The following is a 22489-nucleotide window of genomic DNA, read 5'->3' on the forward strand; positions in this document are numbered from 1 at the left end:
GGTGTCCTCTTCGCTGTCCGCGTTTACACGGAGTCGATTTCTTTGAAAAATCAGACCTTTCATGGTGTGCCGAGTGTACATTGCAGTATGACAACCATACTTGTACATTGTGAAAATATAAAATGTATTTTGTACTCGTTACGCAACAAAAGAAAAGCTCGACGAGCTTCGCTTTTCGTTTTGTTTCAAAAGCTTCGTACAAATCAATTTTACTGCAATGTACATGTACAAGGCTGTTCAGTTGCCTCTTTATATGTATTGAATATGAAACAATCCTTCTCTTCCTTCATCTCAAAGTGATGTTTACAGGAGTTTTGAGAAAGATACAAAATAGTAAAATGTTTGCGTATTTGCGCATTGCTGATTGTTGTTTTAATAGGTCAACGTTTTAGTGTTATTAGAGATTGAATTAAATCTTTTTTTCGATTGAGGTTTCAACCTGACCTAAAAAAATCATTGAGCTCTTAATCATTTAAATGAAGACATAAACATTGTCACAATAAAACCATATACAATATCTTTCATATAAATTGATACTTTTGGTGTAAAGTATCTCTATTGTAATGGTGGTCGCCTGTCACTCCAGACGAGAGGAAATCAACATCACAGGTGTTTATCATGTGACATAATAATCCAATCAACAATTAAATGATCACATTTCTACACCGGTCAGATTTCTGTAAGAATTTATACATTTCATTCAGTCATAAAAAATATACGATGAATCCTTCGTAAGTGTTATTTATACAATTCATTTGGTCGTAAAAAAATATACGATGTGTCTATCTCAGTGAAATCTTATAATTATAGATGCTGATGAGTTTTTTGATATATTGCATCGAAATTGAAATATCGTGACACGAAACTTAATCTTATTTAAAAAAAGTGGAATTTCAAAACTTTTTTCTGGTATGTTATCACAACATGAGAGCTCGTTTAAACGTAAACCGACACTTAAATTGTTGATACTGTTTAAGATACAATGATCAATAATAATAAAAAAACAACACGATAGATGTTTTACCCAGTTAAATGGTAATTTCTTATCATTTGTAATTCTACGTTAAAACTTGGAATTGAGGGAAAATCATTACATGAAAATTGGTACCCACAAATAAATCACTTTTACAGTATTTGAACATTTTCTACATTTTCTGAAATTCAATGATAACAATATAAATAGATGATATTATTAACATTGAGCAGACATTCACTGTTTGATTCGTTTAAATGACTTGCCTATTTCGTTATTATCCTCATTTGAGTTTTTCTGACTTTCTTTTACTTGAATTTTGACCTCTTGTTCAGGGGCCTATTCGTTAGTTGTTCGAACATACATGTATGTATACATGTACATGTTTAATAGCTATTGTTTTAGTGGATCACTTGCAGCAAATGCAAAACTTAATCTAATAGAAATTCAATTTAAACGAATTTATCAACAATGTAATTCAATAGACATGTTATAACGTAAACAACTGATTTATACATTCTTTTCTTGGCAAATTAGAAAAAAATAACTTATAAATGTCACCATTGATCAAATACGCAAGGAAATTGAAAGAAAATCCAAGGTTTAGTTTTGTACGACAACAATCTTCACCTAATAACTCTTGCATCTTCACATTTTATATCACACAGTTGCAATATTCATAGAGTGTTACGTAAACGTTTGATCAATCTATTAAGAACGAGATAGTTTTCGAAATAAATGATTCCCTCGTGGCAGCAAAAATGTCAAAAATAATTTCTTTTATCGATGTTCTTTGCCTATAAAGTGTAATCATTATCAGTTTTAGAGAAACTGCTTTTTTCATTTGATTATTGATAATTTACTACTAAATTGTTTCAGTTGCATCATTATTCCTTATCACAAGTCAGTTTTACAAGATTATATATTTTGATTTCATGTCGTTTAGATCTTATACCAGGTCTGAGGGTTTTATGTACAAATTATTCGATGCCATTTATATGCAGTGTCAGTGGTTTTAATAGAAAAACTGGTTTATTTAACTAAACAAAAATGAGATACTGGATCTACACAAACAAGACGGCAACCTAACGATAAAAAACCTAAATTTAATGCAGGGGCAATTTTCATTAGTATCTTTAAATGAATACCTAGATGTTAGGAAAAATACCAAGCTCTATCGTTGCAGGCTGTATATGAACGTCTTATACTTAACGTTTTCCCCATTTGTTTTTTTTTCTGGTTGCTGTCTCATTGACGTGTACATTACATCTTTTACAAAAAATATATATTAAAATGTATGACAAACTGGATTGCATTTTTATTAACTTGTTAATTTTGAGTTCCTTGAAGGTGTATGTCGTTCGGGTCATGCTCTTGAGTTCCTTGAAGGTGTATGTCGTTCGGGTCATGCTCTTGAGTTCCTTGAAGGTGTATGCTGTTCGGGTCTTGTTCTTTAGTTTTTTTCTTTTACGTAGTTGATTCGATAATTATGTGTCTTTACAGTAACTGTTACGTCTCAGATTTCATTGAACGCAATTAACTAAAAGCATGTTTACATCAGAGGAATACAGGTATCACAAATTGGTCAAAAGTTTTACTAAATCTTTCACTAAAACTATAAAGATGTATTGTGGAAAATCATTCCACCTAAAGAACTTTAATCAGTGGAATTCCACACCCATTTTATAATGATAATTGATACATTAAAAGCAAACAAGCATAATATTTGTTTTTCAACTTATTTGCCGTATTAATAAAGGTTTTGATAATACTTCATGTGTAATAATTGCATCTTTCTGATTTTTAAAAACTCAAATTACGGATGTTTTTGTTTTATTAATGCAGGTTCGTTGCTTACTTGCAGTTTTGAACACGGGTAAAACTCCTTTTTTTTTGTTTTTTGCTTGATTGCAATGTAAGTTTTGGACTAAAGGAGATTCTACGTTGTATCGGTATTTAAATTTACCATATTTAAGGTTATTTTGCATCGGACTTTTGCTGCGCTTGAAGAAACATTTAGCGGTAAAATGCTTAAGGTGGTACCCAACACTTTCACTAAAATTAATTTGGCTCGTTTAATTTTTATAAAATTTTGTCAAAGTATTTACTTTGACCCTTTAACGAAAATATAAAAATTTCAATAATTTTGAACCAACCGTTTTGTCAGAAAAATTACACTGGTTATATAGCAGTTTGACAAACACCAATTTTGATCATTGAAAAGCTTAATATTCCCTTTACAACACAACGTAATTAAAACGTTAAGCTGACTTTACAGAGTTATCTCCCTGTAGTGTTAGGTACCACCTTAATACGTAACGTCAGATATTGCTACCATTTAGTGTTACAGAAAAATAACGTTTAATTAAAAACGCGCACTATCAAGTTTTTCCTGCTTTCCGATTTTTTCGATAGTATCTATATGTTGTTCATTATATATACAAGACTTGCAGAAAGTCTAAAATAAAATAAAGTCTTCGAATAAACGAAGGAAGTAAATAGATAATGTCAAAAAGCATTTAATACCGCTCTTAGACGAGGTCGTTGTTCTATATAAGGAAAATGTTATGATAATATAAGAATAGAAACTTTCATGTCTGGCAATGACAGGAACAACAAAAAGAAATAAGTACATTGTTTAAAAAAGTCAATATATCGTGTAATGGACACTTTGATGGACATATGAATCACAAGTCTGCGCAATGTTACAATAGATTCCATTATAGAGTTGTTGACACAGAAAGAACTGTCTTTGTATAATTTTACAAGCTCAGATTAAGGAAAATAAGTCGAACTGATATTTCTTTTTTCAATTAATTACATGAATACGTATAAACCAGACAATCATACGTGATAGTTTTCCAAAGTATAATACTTTAACAACAGCTATCATACCATTATACATGATCCTGTCTAAATTTTGACTATAAAAAGGCGAAGGTGGATTTGTTAATTTTGAAAAGAATGAAGATGATTTATAAACGATTTCATCTAGTATGCGTTAATTAAAGAAATTGGTAAACTATTACATCAGATCAGTGTAAGTCCTTACAGTCATACATCTTTCGAGTACGATTATCGTACCGATACCCAGAAATCAACCAATCAAACACTGGATTAGGTGTTTCGAGCACACTTTTTGTACTCCGAGTACTGGGTAAAGTTTTATGCCTGAGGACCCTGAGTTAATCTTAACTTTATGATTTTTTAAAGGAAAATAGTGTTGTGTATCTCTTGGTAACGTTTTAGTGGGAATCTAGGATTCGAGCGTAGGGATTTGATACCGTTACGCACTAATATCAACGAAAGCTTCCCTTTTCATAAGTTTATAGAAGACAACACAATTTGTATCTTACATAATAAAATCTCTAGATGAATCATTTTTTTGCATGACTGCAATGCTCCCTTTTTATGTTGCTGATATTAATATGATAATATGTAACACTCTTGTGTTTTTTGTTAGGTGTTTTTCCAGTGGCGGATCCAGAACTTTTCCTAAGGAGGGGCCCGCTGACTGACCTAAGGGGGGGGGGGGGGGGCTCCAGTCATGCTTCAATGATTCCCTATATAATCAACCAAATTTTTCCCACGAAAGGGGGGGGGGGGGCCGGGCCCCCAAGGCCCCCCCTGGATCCGCCTATGTTTTCTATTTGTATTCATCTGATGAGTGAAGCCTTTTTCAACTGATTTTTATAGTTCCTACTTCTGTTTTCGGTTACACCACTGTCCCAGGTTAGGATAAGCTGCGTATAAATTTGCGTGATCACGCAATACAAATAATAAAAAAACCAATGCAATTGCCCATTGCAGGGTTCAATAACCCAATTAATTCAAAGGAAAACCCAATAATATGCCAAAACCATGAGTTCTCAACCCTTTTATTGGCTACCATTTGCGTTATTTACCCTTATCTGTTTACAGTCGTCGCGTAAACTATTTTTATAATATTTATAATTGGAAATTTCCTTTCGTTCTAAAAATAGATCCCTGCATCAAGTAGCTGAAATGGGTCCCTGTTAGAGTTTTCCGTTGCTCAAAGGGTACACGTGTTTTTGAAAACATTTCGATCTTCTCGGCGTTTATCCAATTAGCGTGTGTCATGTAGTCATATTTTTTCGCATTGCTCGGGATTTATCATAACATACATTGAATTAAAACGAAAGTGAATGTCCGGTAAAAATATTGAATAGAAGCATGTTTTCTGCTTCTTTTGAAAAGCTGAAGGAAAGTTATGATGATATCAAGACTCAGCCAGTGTTTTTAGGAAGTGTCCGTCGAACACACAGGCGTGTGTGCGTACCTTAACGAGAACATTGCTAATAAAAACAGGCAGGGTTTCCTCAAAAACGAAATCAGATGGAAAAATTGAAAGGCCAAATTTATCAATCATGACATGATAAAGCATCAGAAACCAAAAGTTCTAATAAAAGACAACTAAACCCAGATTTATGAAAATTGGAATAAAAAAAACCGTTCAAGTATAATTCGAGTTTATATACTATTTTTTTTTATTTTACTGTTACTGAATTAATGAATACACACACATGCAGAATTTATTATATAAAGGTATAAGACGAGTGCCTGTGAATACACATATCCGTTTTTTTTTACAGTTTATATGAGAAAATACAAAACTGGCAGAAGGTTTGAAACGGAACACAAATTAAACCTACAATTGCTCCTCAGTGAATAAACCAAATAAAACAGCTATCAAATAACCCTAACCCTAAACCAAATAAAACAGCTGAACAAAGAAAGGCCTAAATATTCAATATTGTGTTGATGAAAAAACCCAATACATTAAGGAGCTTGGTGGTGAAAAACCCAATTTGATATTAACATGAGGGGTGAATTGGAATTGATCATGCAATTAAAAAACTTTTTCACCCAATTATATTTGAAAATGGTGGGTTAAAAACCCAATTTGTGAATTCTTGTCTGGAGGATTGGTATCCCGCTAACATGTTTAACCTCGCCACATTCTGTATGTATGTGTCCCAAGTCAGGAGCCAGTTATTCAGTGGTTGTCATTTGTTGATGTGTTACGTATTTGTTTGTGTTTAGTTTTTGTACATAAATCAGGCCGTTAATTTTCTCGTTTGAATTGTTTTACATTGCCATTTCGGGGCCTTTCATAGCTGACTATGCGGTAATTGCTTTGCTCATTGTTGAAGGCAGTACGGTGACCTATTGCTGTTAATTTCTGTCAGTGGTCTCTGGTGGAGAGTTGTCTCATTGACAATCATACCACATCTTCTTTTTTTTTTATAAATGTATGACTAAGCAGTTGAATGATATGCACTAAGGTGTTCATTTGATCCTTTATATCTTTTCCCGTACATCTGAACTCGCTAGAAAAATCATATACCGACAAGGTTTGACCCGAGAATATCAAGTTTGACACAAATTTATCAACAACGTCACATATCTCAGTTCACCCGCTTTGATGAATTTGATCCGAAATAATAAAAATTAGATTGCAAAATATAGTGTAAAGATTACATGCTTATATAAACACTCGAAACAAAACGATTCGTTCTTATCACGTTTTTTGGAGGGAAGAAGATAGGCCTACTATACATATGAGATATCAACTTATTTTACACGATATGTACATGACTTAGGTCCCTTGACTTGCTTACTCGTCACAAAAGCTTCAATAAAGGCTACTGTCTTTTTAACGTAAGGGAATACCTACACATTATTCCGAGGCTTTTTTGCTGCTCAGGAATTTCTGTAGACCCAAATTATGCAATGGATGTTTATAATTCATAAAATTTTGAATGTCCAGATTATAGCCAGTTTCCATACCGAATGTCGTTGATTATCTTCATAGACTCAAGCTACTGCCAACAATAAAAAACGGTTATCACGATGACATCACCAAAAGGCCCAAAAATCAATCAATCAATCAATTAATCAATCAATCAATTCACCAATCAATCATGAAATATAAGAAAATATGAAGATATGGCATGATTGCCAATGAGACAACTCTCAACAAGAGACCAAATGACATAGAAATTAAAACCTTTAGGTCATCGGATACGGCCTTCAACAATGATTAAACCCTATTTTCACCTATCAAAGGCCCCAAAATGACAAATGTAAAATCATTCAAACGAGAGATCTAAACGGCCTGATTTATGTACAAAATAATGAACGAAAAAAATGTATGATACTAATATACAGAAACAAACGACAACTACTGAATTACAGGCTACTAATTTGGGACATTCACGTGTTCACCTATACTACCACTTCTATTTGTCTTCTAATAAGGAAAAGAAACTTATAATTGAAAAGCTAAACTTAATATGTGTTCTTGCTTAGTTTAAACATATTCATTTATTCTGGCTTGTTGAACAAATTCATTGATGTACAAGTTGAAACACTTTTCAATTTGATTAATTAAAAATGTCGCTGCCATTTGAAATTTCAAATACCAAATGTTAGCTTCAGATAAACACAAAAATAACTGTCGGATAGCGAAACATTACTCATCCGTACTTTAATGCATTTTTTTTCTTCTTCTGAAAATGTCTTGATGAATTTTTCATTTCGGCTATAAGATTCAAATGAAGTACCATCAACGACTGACAAATACTGATATTTCCTCAATAATCACGAAATATTTGACATTTCAATGGCTAGCTATAGCACTTAAGTTGATTACTTCAAAAAGTCGAAAAGAACCACTGATATAACTCCGATTTTCATTTTCTTATGTCAAAAAAAACCATTTATTTTTATATACTTTTCATTTTCTCATTGAAATAAAACCATTTATTTTTAGTATACTTTATTTTTGCTTTAGATTGATAAGACGTAAATAAGATTTCATGACGTAATAAATAAGACATTAATAGACGTCATGGTGTGCGGTTTTTTCAATAAAGTTATCCTCCCACTCATGATGCACTTGTGTTCTTTAAAAAGGGTCTGGTGGGGTGCTTTATTCATTTATTCTTTAATTTTTAAGACCATTTTGCTTTATTGACAATTTTTGACCTTTTGATTGCACTTTTTGTCCATTATTCACTATACTATAAAATAAAGTCACCCTGAACATGCATGAACTATTTGCCACTGGACGTTAAACGTTGAACAACAAACAATCAATCAATCTAATCTGTAAACCCCATCCAGACCATTTTAAAATAGATTCAATATTACATACAGATATAGCAGAAAAGGTCTGATATTTGTTTAACCTGACATTAGTGTGTTATAAATAGTTATGTAACTGTTATTGATACTGAAGTAAGTCATCATGCCTCGCACTAAAAGTCAAAAGTCATTGTAGCAAATCTATTGAGAACTTGCTAATTAAAGATAAAAGAACTTTAAAAAAAAGAAATACAATAAATGTTCCAATATATAATTCATCTTTAAAAAAGGCCAGGGTTAAAAAAAAGCAAAAGAAATATCTAGTTCAATCCCTCGTTTCATCCTGAGATTTATAACTGTTTTATATTTTAAAATTCTGTTGTAAATTTTATGTTAACTGCAAATTGGATTATTCATAGAATTCAGTTATTTTATCATGATGATAATAATCTACATTTATAGTACTTTCCATAAACCATTTCATCTTTGATTAATTATACTATTTTTACTACAGTTATGTATTAATTTCTAATAGAAAGCTGTAAAGAATAGAAATTATAATACAAATGGCGATAACTAACTTAGATAATGGAAGTAATAATTCTTCCATGCTGAGATAGAAAGAGGGAATACATTCGGCATGTTTGATTCTTAAAATATTTATACAAAAACGTTTATAGGATAGCGGATAGCAGATAAATTTTTGATCTGACTTTTTGCTGAAGAGTTGATTATTAAATTACCGATTTTGTTTCCATGTTAAAGAGTTCTTGCAGGGGAAACAATTTCTGAGTAGGTCACATTGTGTTCCTTGGTTATACAAAGCAAATATCATAAACATGGTGATTTGTGCGCGATCTGACAATAATTATTGCACGGTTCGCATGTTAATAGAAAAAGAAGATGGAAAAATAGATGTTTACGAACAGAAATTGATAAATCTTTATATTAATCAAAAGGGTAATTTTGAATTTGACCTTGCAGATCTAGAATATCATTAAACTACACCAGCTTATACTATATTTCGTACATTTATTTGATATTGTTAATACGGGTCTACAACGAACCATCCCGAGAAGTTAAAATAATAACGAGATGTAGTTTTAGACAAATATCTTCCGAGACCAAATGTAAACAGCCTGCAGCGGTCACCGTACAGCCTTCAGCAATGAGAACATATAATACCATGTAGTAAGCTTTAAAAGGCAAAGGTACATGTACATGTACAATGTATGACAAAATGTGGATCGATTCAAAAGAGAAATCAACGTCTTATTTTTTGCTAAAACTATAAACGGAAGAAAAAACCAACCAATTTGACAACCAATACCAAACGCTAGATTAGATATGGGCGGGAACAAGCAGAATTCACGTTTGTTTATCAAACATGACTTTTTTTCACAAGGAATGCAATCTATTTGATTTATAAGATGTTTTATCATTGGTTCTAACAGTTAACATTCAATCGGTTCTTTTTTCCGAAAAACGAAAAAAAAAACAAAAATCGTGTCTCTGAAATGGCAAACAAAAGCAATAGGCTGGTCATGATCAATGAAGAGCTTGTTGAACTCGCAGAGTCAAAGCGGACAGAAATAAAACAGTAGTTAGAAAACAAAAATATACTGTTTTATCGTGTGTAATAAAATACCCTTTTTTTATCTTGTGTAATAATAAATCGTTTTTATCATCTTATGCTTTATATAATGTTAACATAATCATTATTTGTATAATTTAATGACAATTGCCTCATTGATATGTCATAGTTTTATGTGTTTGTTTGTCTGTGATTGCCCTTGTTTTATTAAGACTAATTATCTGTACATTTTACTGATTTAAGGCTCTTTGATGCCGTTTTTTTTTATCATGTTAATTATCAAATCTATTTTTATATCAATTTCAATTCAATTTTAATTTATATGGAAATATGCTGTTGTCTGTTCTATGGTCGGGTTGTTGTCTCTTTGACACATTCCCCATTTCCATTCTCAATCTTATTGTATATAGTTCTTGGTCATTAGTCGGTCAGTTTTGATCTTTTGAATTATTTTTTTTGACAAAACATAGGATTTATACTCCAGGAAATGGTTACTTTAACTGCATCTTGTAAAACTTTTTGGAATTTTTGGATCTTCAGTATTTTCAACTTCGTACTTTAGTCTTTTCACTTTTGTAGACAAAATACGCAGTTGGTTTACACTATATATCTTAAGCCTGGTATCTTTGGGGCGTTTTCTTTTTCAACCACTGGTTCGATGCTTCTGTTGGTGGAGGTTACATCTCCGAGATCTCACCAGTCCAGAAGTCAACACTTCTGTGTTGATATGACGTAACATCGACATGATGATCATATGTATAAATTAATAGTTTACAAAAAATAATCGTCGACCAGATGCCAGAATTATTTTTTTTTCTCCAGATGCGATTTTCTGTTTACGAAAGACTTCTCAGTGATCCTCAAATAAAAGTAATTGAAAGGGCCAAAAAAGTACGAAGCAAATGAAAAATTAATTCTTCGAAAAACTAAAGATTTTTAACTCCTAGTGAATGATTACTTTAGTTGTATTCGTCAAAACCTTTCGGATTTTGTTTGGTCCTCAAAGCTCTTAAATTACGTACTTGGGGTTTTAAACTGTTTTGTATTCGAGCACTCCGACACTGACGAGTCTTTTGTAAACGAAAACGCGGGTCTGGCGTTCAGTATAATAAACCTGGTGCTATCTTTGATGCCTGTTTAGCTCACCTAGCCCAAAGGGCCAAGTGAGTTTATATCATCACTTTGCGTCCGTCGTCCGTCGTCGTCGTCGTCGTCCTGTTAACTTTTACAAAAATTTTCTTCTCTGAAACTACTGGGCCAAATTTAACCAATCTTGGCCACAATCATCATTAGGGTATCTAGTTTAAAAAATGTGTCCGGTGACCCGGCCAACCAACCAAGATGGCCGCCATGGCTAAAAATAGAACATAGGGGTAAAATGTAGATTTTGGATTATATCTCTGAAACCAAAGCACTTAGAGCATATATGACTGTGGTAAAATTGTTTATCAGGTCAAGATCTATTTGCCTTTTCAGATGAATCGGACAACCCGTTGTTGGGTTGCTGCCCCTGAATTGGTAATTGTAAGGAATTTTTTTTCCGTTTTTTGTTATTATCTTGAATATTATAATAGATAGAGATAAACTATAAACAGCAATTATGTTCAGCAAAGTACGATCTACAAAAAAGTCAACATTAGCAAAATGGTCAGTTGACCCCTTAAGGAGTTATTGCCCTTTATAGTCAATTTTTAACAATTTTTCGTAAATTTTTGTTATCTTTTACAAAAATCTTCTCCTCGAAAACTATAGAGACAAATTAAACCAAACTTGTCCACAATCATCATTAGGGTATCTTGTTGAAAAAAGGTGTTTGATGACCCTGCCTACAAACCAAGATGGCCGACATGGCTAAAAATAGTACATAGGGTAAAATGCAGTTTTTGGTTCATATTTCTGAAACTAAAGCATTTGGAGCAAATCGTACAGGATAAAATTGTTCATTAGGTCAAGATCTATATAAATTTTCAGACCAATCAGGCAACCCGTGGATGGGTTGCTGCCCCTGAATTGGTAATTTTAAGAAAATTTGGCAGCTTTTGGTTATTTGCTTGAATGTTATTATAGATAGAGATAAACTGTAAACAGCAATAATGTACAGCAAAGTAAGACCTACAAATAAGTGACATGATCAAAATGGTCAATTGACCCCTTAAGGAGTTATTGCCCTTTATAGTCAATATTTAACAATTTTCATAAATTTTGTTACTACTGGGCCGAGTTCATTATAGATAAAGATAATTATAAGCAGCAAGAATGTTCAGTAAAATAAGATCTAAAACACATCACCATCACCAAAACACAATTTAGTCATTAATCCATCTGTGTCCTTTGTTTAATATGCACAATGACCAAGGTGAGCAACACAGGCTCTTTAGAGCCTCTAGTTTATATCTATTTCATTTGTGTGTTTTTGTAATGGTCCATGATTTTGTTTATTTCAGTTTGTACATTTAGAGTATAGAACACTTACATTTTATTTGCAGGTGCCTTTTTGATACCATACTTTTTTATGCTAATTTTCTTGGGATTACCCTTGTTTTACATGGAGTTAGCGTTAGGACAATATCAACGCTGTGGTGCAATTTCTATATGGAACAGACTTTGTCCTATGTTTACAGGTAAACATACATTTTGTACTACCGATGCATGCTACATGTACTTCAATATGTCATCCAACACGTACCGACGAAAGTTTTATGAATTTCGTGCACACGATGCTCTTTTCTGTATCTAATGTAAATTAACTAATTTTCGCGGATATTTTATTTCGCGTTTAAGTCCACTTCGTGTCGATCTGACATGTTTATACTACTTAATGTTGTTAATAAGCAAAGATCCAAGCTTATAAATAATCGCGACAATTGATATTCGCGTTATTTTTCAACTCTCGAAAGTCGACTTTCGCAAAAATTAGTCGCTCGCTACAGAAAAATGTTTGAAATATAAACATTTGAAAGCTAGGTTTATATAAATACGTTGAAACGAGCTGTATACCACAAGAGGACACAACAGAAGTAGTAAAATTCATTTAAGGCCACTCTTATTAAGTGTAAATTTTGATAGATGGACCTGTCTAGTTTAATTTTATATGATATTAGCTGAAAATCAGTCTTAACATTTAATGATTACTATAGTTTATTGAAGATAGTATAATATATATATCCAACGTACTTTAACTCTGAGTAAAGTCATAAATTAATTGCTGAACTGTAAATCTTGCTTCAACTAACACGAAGTAGACTTAAAAAAAATATACGCCTGTCAGACGATAACACATAATGATTTAGAAAGAAAGTTCAAAAGTAAGATAAGTCACGAACAAAATCAGTATCATCGAATACCTTCAAAAGAAAAAGTATTTTATCTGAACTAGACATTCAAAATGATTATCGCATATCATAAAGTTTTTGTTTTAAATACTTGAATACAAATCGCCTCTTTCATAGAATAAAGCCATATTATGTACTTGCACTTTTTACAAGTATGTTAATGCTTGCACTAATTTAATTGATGAGGTTGCGAGAATTCCGAAATTTACAAATAGTATGAAATTCAAAACAGTGTAGCTGTGGCCATTGATTGACCCATCAAAATCATCCATTGACTGGGACAATTTACGTGAACGTTTGTCTGTAACAACCACTGTTCATGACGTACCTACGATAGACATTTAAACTGTGGGGTCAACAAAGGTTTCTTAACGCCTTTAATTATAAAATAATTCGAAAAATTAATCAGGAATAACCTTTGTGTTTTGATTTATATAATTGATATAAATCAAAATATCGTGTTATTTCTGATTAATTTTTCGAATTACTTTATTTAGGTGTTGAAAACCTTTGGTGACCCCATAGTTTAAGTGTCTTTAAAAAGTACATAGTGAGCATTGGTCGTTACATACAAACGTTCACCTAAATTGTCCCAGTCAATGAATGATTTTAATGTGTCAATCAATGGCCACAGCCACAGCCACACTGTTTTGAATTTCATACTATTTGCTTAATGAAGGTTTGTCTTGAATTTAATTGTGCTCTTTTTTTTAGGTCTCGGTTATGGAATATGTTTCGTTGCCACATTCGTCGGAATGTATTATAACACAGTGATTGCATGGGCAGTTTATTACTTGTTTGCTTCGTTCCGTTCGGAAGTTCCCTGGTCTCATTGCAACAACACGTGGAACACTCCTGACTGCGTATCTGTTGTTGACGGATACAATGTTAGTCACGTGACCAACAACTCAATGTTAGCAGCTACAGAATTTTACTTGTATGTATAAATGTGTATAAAAATGAATTAAAAAATAATTCATCAATTAATTCAGGACTTATTTGAAATTATTCACAATAAAAGAAAGGCGAAAGATACCAGAGGGAAATTCAAACTCATCAGACGAAAATAAACTGACAACGTCATGGCTAAAAAATGAAAAAAACAAGAACAGACAAACAATATTATAGCTCACACAGCACGATATATAGAAAACTACAGACTGAGCAACACAAACCCACAAAAAACTGTGGGTGATTTCATGTGTCCTTGAAGGGTTAGCAGACCCAGCTCGAAATTTGGCTCCCGTCTTGTAATATTTTTCAGAGACGTTAAAAATTTCCAACTTAAGTCAATCGTATTATAAAGAGAAATTGACCCAACTCTAAGTTTTACGGAACTATAGGGTTTTTCTAACCCAAGACGTAGAAAGCCTTAGGCAGATTTTGCGCAACTGTTTTTGGGTTATTTTTGTATTAAACGCTCTTCAACTTAAAAATTATTCGGACCTTCCTTGAGATTGATTCAAATCCCACTAAAGAGCATTGAGTGTCTTCAGTGAACAAGTTACGTACATGCATCGATTAAAAGCCTGTCGACGAAAACGAAAAAACAAGTTAGCATGACAATTGTATAACTATACTGTGTCTATCATATAAAATGTTTGATACATTATGTGAAGTGTTTTACAAGACGAAGCAAATTACATAAATCAAGTTAAAACTGTTGTCTATAAAATGTTCTTGAACTTTCTTGATAAATAATGATGCAGACAAATATAATTATTGTATGCAATTGAATTTGTAAAAATATAAATACAATTAAGCTTACACGTCTTGGTATTTCAAAATTAGAAAATAAATGATTTAAAGGGTAATGTAGCATTGCATTTATAACATTTAATTTAGTTTTGGTGCATGCATAATCAACTAATCAATCTTTAACTTGTCCTTTCCAAATTTATTTTCTTCAGATTTAGAGTTTTAGAGGACCAAAAAGCTTATGGTATTGAAAAAGTTGGTTCGCCTAAATGGCAAATGGTGCTGTGTTTGATAGCAGTCTTTGTTGTTGTTTATTTTTCCTTGTGGAAGGGGATCAAATCCTCAGGAAAGGTGGGTAATGTTTTACATGAACATCTTAAAATTCTTGTGTATATATATATATATATATATATAGATCACATGTATTTCTTGTTGTATTTGGTATTTCAGTTACGAATTAAGTGATGAAAAATGAATTGCAAACAGAAAAGAAGACTAAAAGAAATGACAAGTATTGTTCTCCAAATTGTTTTTTGTTTTTATTTGTTTTACCTTATCTACATGCATTGTTTATTCACAGCAAATATATCACTCAAGAGACATTTTTATTTTATACAAACAGGATAAATAGCAACAATTACAAAATTGTAGATTGTATGTAATACATACATGCATTTCATAAACTAACCAGATAATACTTTTCAACTGATTGTTTCAGGCAGTGTGGGTAACTGCTACCGTTCCTTACGTTGTATTGCTCATCTTGTTGGTAAGGGGATGTACCTTACCTGGTGCCAAAGATGGCATAATTTACTACCTCAGACCACAGTGGGACAAGTTACTCAAAGTGGAAGTAAGTACTATTTCTGGACCTTGTTCTTTTTTTATTTTTTAGCTCTAAGTTACATTTTTATACATAGTGCATAGAAGTTGATTTTCTTATCCCAGGCATAGATTACCTTAGACGTATTTGGCAAAACGTTTTGGAATTTTGGGAACTCAATTCTCTTAAACTTTGCACTTGTTTGGCTTTCTAAATATTTTGATCTGAGCGTCACTGATGAGTCTTGTGTAGACGAAACGCGCGTCTGCGTATTAACTATTATTAGCCTAGCTGGTGCCTTTGATAACTATTTGCAAATGTCTAGCTATATATATTTGCATCATAACCAAATATACGTAAATGAAGTTAAGCTCTGTTCCTTAAATTATATTATTGTTTTCCTTTGTCTTGTTGGCGAATGCATATCGATATACATTGGACGCTGCTAAAATGGTACCACATAGTACGAAATAAAGGCAACAGTAGTATACCGCTGTTCAAACTGATCATAATCCATGGACAAAAAACAAAATCGGGGTAACAAACTAAAGCTGAGGGAAACGCATAAATATAAGAGGAGAACAACGACACAACACTACAATGTAACACACATAGAAACGGACCAAGCATCAGACAAAATCCCACGAGAATAACAAATATAACATCAAAACCAAATACATGAATTTTGGATAGACAAGTACCGTGACACGTCTTATCGCAATGTCAATTTACACTCTAAAATAAGAGAAAACAAACGACGCAATGTTAAATTGTAACACACATAGAAAGGAACTATAATATAACAATGGACATATTCCTGACTTGGTACAAAGGACATAGAACATATGGTTATAACGTTTGACTTTTGATTGCTATCTTATTTGCGTATACTCCGCCCAAATCTTTGCTAAGTCATGATAAGGTGCATTTAGACGAAGTTTAGAATTAGCTTTGCTACATTGAAATTGCTTATGACTGCATATTTATTTAAAAAGTAGTCCGTTTTGTCCATTTCTGTTTATATATATTATATAGAATTTTCTTGTTTACTTGCTTCAAAACAAGAGAATATCTCCGCGGGTCTCGATATTCTTCCTGCTTCTAAAGATCGTTAGATCTTTAACATGCTTGCCATTGTGCCTGTTTGTTTTTAGTCTTGTTTCCGTGTTTACTCGGTTCAAAACAAGAGAAAAGCTCTGCGAGTCTTGCGTTTCTTTCTGTTTCTTTTGCTCGTACAAATTAAAGTTTTTATTTACGGTTACCGACAATTGTATAAGAAAATGTCAAACTTAATGATTGATGCTAAGGTTTTCAAAAATTTAATTAAGTTAATTGCTTTCATGAATTATTCACAGACTGAAAATTTCAGAGGAAAGATATTTTAATTTGTTAAAATTTAATTACTTTGTACATCTTGAGACATTTATGCACATTTTTTCTTTTAAGTCGCATTCTTTTTTGTTCTAATAAATTTGTTGAAATTAGACAGAGAGATCACAAACCTTTTCATGCTTTGAATTCTAAAAAAGGAAAGTATAAAAGTGCAAACATCATAAATACGTCTTTTAAGATGAACTTCAAGACATTTCGATTGTTATAAGAACATCTGCAACTGAATACATTTATAAGGATAAAGGAACAATAATTAAAATTGATCAATAATTCATTCAACGTCATGTCAACGCATTTGATAATGTTATTTATAAGTTAAAAGAAAAGCTCTGCCTGACATTTGAACAAGGTGTTTTGCATTGTATACTCAACAAGCGAATGGAAGCAAAGTAATGAACCAACTGCAAAATGTGTTGGAATAAGATCAAATGGCATGGATTATTTTTAGAACGATTCAACAAAACCATTGTTTTGTCTTATAACAGGCTACCCCTGTCGATTGGTGTGTACCCGACATTTCTTTCTCATCATAATCATTACTTTGAAATTGAAATATTTTTGGCACGATACACGGATATCAAACAACTTTATGAAAAAAGATGGTGTGTTTCTTTGGTATATTTCTATAAATGACCATACTTTATATTAATATGATTAAGACCTTAAGGTTAGCGACCTTTTCTAGGTTATCTTTATAGGTCACTAGACAGGTTTTATTGACATTAATGTATACATCTTATTTGTTTACATGAATTATCCGCATTAATGTCATTAGATTTGTTCCATTGAATCTGAAATCTCTTGAGGTGTTTGTTTTGTAAACAGTTGTATTTATTAAGGAAGTGATTTAGTTCTTCTAGGTTAACGGCTTCGTCTTTCATATCTCTGACCAAAAAAGTATCACCTTTCTAAAAAGCTTATTCAGTCAGCAAAACTTATTTAAAGATTTAATTTCTGTGTGTATTAACTAGGGATGGCAACGAGTACTGGAGTACTCGGGTACTCGCTCGGAAGACCGAGTACTCGAGTACAGTTTTAGTACTCGGATACTCGTTTGCTTTTTATACATCTTGAGATAGCTCTCTTCACATTTCCACTCAATTTTAGTTCTGTTGAAATTTCTCCTTCGTAATACTCAATAAAATAAATTAATAACATAACTATGTTTATTCTGAGGATACTATCTGTTATAGTAGTACCAGCAACGTCCTTTCCTTTCAAGGGAATATTTTCATGTGCACTCCTTGTATCAAAAAATAGAGAGTTTGACAGTCTTTCGTCTGAAATTGTTGACCAGATCATATTTTTAAACGAACACAAAATCAAAGTAACCTGCGGGGAATCCTACACAACTGATTGAGACATTTTTAACGGTGTTTGTACACGGATCAACACTTTCATGGATTAATAATTAACTCATCACAAGCCGTAAAAACTTACCTTTGTTTGTTAATGAAGACTTCTGATTGGTATGAGATGTATATTTAAATTAATTTAATTACTCTTTTGTAAAGCTTAACTATAATTGTTTAATTTACAATTTAGAGATATGCGAAAGTATGAGAGCGACATTCAACCACAAAAGTTGAAAATAAACTAACAACGTCATGGCTAAAGAAAAAAAAAGAAAATCAGACAAACGATAGTGCAAAACAAAAACACAGAAAAAGTAATACTGAGCAACACGAAAGAGCACAAGTAATTTGAAGTCCAATATCATAATTGTTGTTGACAAATTTTAAACAGACAAGTCGTGTTATAAAAAATACCAACTCCTCAGGAACAGATGCTAAATATATTGTCTACTTTGTCGGACTTAAAATGCAAATATTTTTGATTTTTGCTTATAAAATATTTTGATTTTATTGAAATTTGGTTCATAAACACGTAAACAAACAATAATTACTATTATGATAGGTTATTTGTAAAAACGGCAGTCGTTTATTTATTGTTTCATTGACACAAAAAACAGAGGAGCAAGCTATGTTTGTTATACGTTTGTATTTCGTCAATGTGTTTATGAAAGGTAATAACAAAAGCACTGCATCCCACCTAAAATCCAACTTAAACTTTTCAATAGACGTTTAAGATTCATCCGAGTACTTGCGAGTACTCGAGTATTATGACCGAGTATCCGAGTATTAAATTTCAGATCTTTTGACATCCCTAGTATTAACATAACATAAACTCAAATTTGATGGCAAAAACTTTCAGTTCTTTTAAAGCAAACTTAGATATTACAGTATAACTTCTCTTATGTAATTTCATCTTCTACTTTTTGGTCTTAATGTGTATCGAATTTCTGAAGAAATCTTACGAAATCGTATGCTAATATCCCTTGGTTCTATTGGGTACTTTTTACTTTAAAAATGTGCTTCCATGCTATAGTCAAGAGTTCTAAAATGTCATTAAACACAGTAATCAATCAATCGATAGATCAATTTTGCCCATAAGATATACACAATGAAGTATAGAGGATAATCAATTTTAATCTTAATATTTTATGAGAAGGAGCTATTGGACTATTCTTAAGAATTTGTTGTTGACCAAAAACTCAACTTATCAATTGTAGGTATGGTTAGATGCTGCATCACAGATATTCTTCTCTTTGGGGCCAGGATTTGGTACACTTTTGGCGTTATCAAGTTATAACAAATTTCACAACAACTGTTATATGTAAGTAAATTATTTCTATTTTGACAACCAGCAGATTGAAAAAGCTGCTAAGACTGATAGACGCTAATTATGTTCGTTATTGATTGCTATCAGAGATTAATAAAAGCAACAATAGTATATCACTGTTCAAAAGTCATAAATCGATTGAGAGAAACAATTAATCCGGGCTACAAACTAAAACCGAGGGAAACACAGCACCAATAAGAGGAAAACACGAAACAACAGAACACTGAAATGAAACAAAAAACAAACGGCAATGCAACATACATAGAAACGAACTATTAGATAACAACTGCCTTATTCCTGACTTGGAAGAGGATATTTTCAGAATGAATGTTGGGTTAAAAGTGTTCCTGCCAGCTAACATATTAAAAACGAAAAACATAGATAGAAGCGACACGATAGTCTTTAAAGAGGTTGCTAGTTTGTTAAACCACATAATCAGTCTGACAGATTGGCAGTCATTATGACATGTTAAATTCACTTTCAGTTAATAGTTCTGTTGCAAAGCCAACTTATTTAGTTATCACGCAGAAATATTTTCTTCCGGACAGACTGACGAACAGGCAGTGTTTAGCAACTATAAAATTCTAAATATTTGAGAATTTCATCTGACAAAATAGTAATTGCGGTACATTGTCAGATAGAACTTTGGTGAAATCATAATAATTTTCAACTCATGTCCCCGCCGGAAAACTCTTTGATGCGATTTTTTTTCTTTAAGTTTTTCAGTTTTCCATCTGAATAAAGATGACTAATAACTGATGCATACGTGGCCTATTTTTTTAAAACTAGTGTATATTTTACTTATATGCAAAAACGGTGCAGAGAACAAATGTTGTGATTAAAACTATGTAAAGGAGATAAAGCTATTTAAATGAGAGCGGAAAGAAAAGCATATGTAAGCTGCTCTCTAAACGTGTCGACTGTCTGTGTATTTACAACTGTAGTTGGTAAAATATTCCAATGCGTTATTGTGTATGGGAAAAATGAAAAGCGGTACGAGTCTTCGGCTGTATTATTATGTCTGAAGGTGTGAGAATGATGTTTTCTGGTTCTTGAGTCTGATGGGATAATAATTGTGCTAGATGGTATAGCAACAAGATGAGATGTGATCGTGCACGTAGTCTGCGATGTGTTAATTGTGGCCAGTTGAATGTATTGATAATGTTTGATACACTGCTAGGTTTATGATACCTGTTGCAGGCATACCGAACAGATCTTCTTTGGACTATCTCTATCTTTGAGATAGATTCTGAAGTGTGGGGTCCCAAACCTAGCAAGAGTACTCGAACAAAAGGGTTTTAGCGATTCTTCCCCTAGCTCTTCCAGATAGTAAGACTTTAATAATTTTAAACAAAATGTATGATGCCAATGTAAAATCATAGCATACAATATCCTCATCATGACTTACATTCAAACAACAATTAAATCGATCAATATATTGCCTCTTATTCGACAATGATTCTAAATGGTTGTCGTTTGTTTCTGTAGTTTTCCCGTTTAAAAAAATGTTTGAAATGTTCCATTGTGCACTATTGTTTGATTTAGTTTTCCCGTTTGAATTGTTTGAAATGTTTCATTGTGTACTCTTGTTTGATTTAGTTTTCCCGTTTGAATTGTTTGAAATGTTTCATTGTGTACTCTTGTTTGATTTAGTTTTCCCGTTTGAATTGTTTGAAATGTTTCATTGTGTACTCTTGTTTGATTTAGTTTTCCCGTTTGAATTGTTTGAAATGTTTCATTGTGTACTCCTGTTTGATTTAATTTTCCCATTTGAATTGTTTGAATCATTTTATTGTGCACTCTTGTTTGATTTTATAATCAGATTGATATTTTATTACCCAGACATAAAACGGACGGAACCATATTCGCAAACAAGTCAAATTGAGTATCATTCTGAATCTACACAATGAACATCATGGAGGATGTCACATATTAAGCACAATCTACTTACCCTTCTGGAGTAGCCAAGATAACCACCGGCTTTTAATTTTGTTCGTTTTGCTTAGTCTATAGTTTTGTATGTAGTGTTTGGTATTTTTCAATGCCTTTATCAGTCTGTCTTCGACGTATTGTTTGTTTTAATACTTTTTACAGTACTATTCGTTAAAACAAGCTGTTTATATCTAGTAGTTAAATGAACTGCCATGGTTCAAGCGTTCTGTTATATTAAGAACAATAAAAGTTTTAAGAAAAATACACAACATTTAAGTTACATGTCAACAATTACCTGCAATTTTACATCATGATGCTTTTTGTTTTCAGAGATGCTGTTGCAACGGCTACCATCAATTGTTTTACCAGCGTTTTAGCGGGTTTTGTGGTATTTTCTGTATTAGGCTACATGGCTCATATCACACAAAAGGATATAGATAAAGTAGCCATGGAAGGTAATTTAATTCACCATTTTCTACATTTGAAAATGCCTGTACCAAGTCAGGAATATGACAGTTCTTGTCCATTCGTTTTTTATGTGTTTTGTCATTTGATTTTGCCATGTGATTATGGACTTTCCGATTAGATTTTCCTCTGAGTTCAGTATTTTTGTGATTTTAATTTTTATATTGTGTAATCTATAGATGTCAACACGCCTAACAAATTATATAAAAAAGATATTGAGATGTTACTGTGTATCTCTTACTTAGGACAAAAGTTCACATCGTAGTCTGTAAGATATCCGATCAGTTGTCAATGTATTTCAAAGTGTATTGTAAATCAATGTCAGTATAACTAAGGTTAATAATTACGTTACTAAACATTCGGAAAATAGAATTAACTGACCATAAACAGCAATGCATATAATGCAATGAATTTGTTTGAAAAAAATATACACTGGAATGCAGAGAAAATGTCTCACTAAACGTTGTCCAGACTCTAAATCTCGGTTC

The 22489-nt window shown here is 32.3% G+C and overlaps 1 protein-coding gene across 1 annotated transcript in view; it reads left to right on the forward strand.

Annotated features, from left to right (window-relative positions):
- Window positions 1–22489, forward strand: part of LOC139527715 (sodium-dependent serotonin transporter-like) — a 41310-nt gene that overhangs the window by 11126 nt on the left and 7695 nt on the right. The window contains exons 3-8 of the mRNA XM_071323340.1: window positions 12164–12298; window positions 13724–13946; window positions 14920–15058; window positions 15426–15560; window positions 19495–19598; window positions 21867–21991. Coding sequence (XP_071179441.1) covers window positions 12164–12298; window positions 13724–13946; window positions 14920–15058; window positions 15426–15560; window positions 19495–19598; window positions 21867–21991 — 861 coding nt within the window. The remainder of the gene's footprint in view (window positions 1–12163; window positions 12299–13723; window positions 13947–14919; window positions 15059–15425; window positions 15561–19494; window positions 19599–21866; window positions 21992–22489) is intronic.

This window comes from Mytilus edulis, chromosome 6, assembly GCF_963676685.1.
Source record: "Mytilus edulis chromosome 6, xbMytEdul2.2, whole genome shotgun sequence".
Classification (NCBI taxonomy): domain Eukaryota; kingdom Metazoa; phylum Mollusca; class Bivalvia; order Mytilida; family Mytilidae; genus Mytilus; species Mytilus edulis.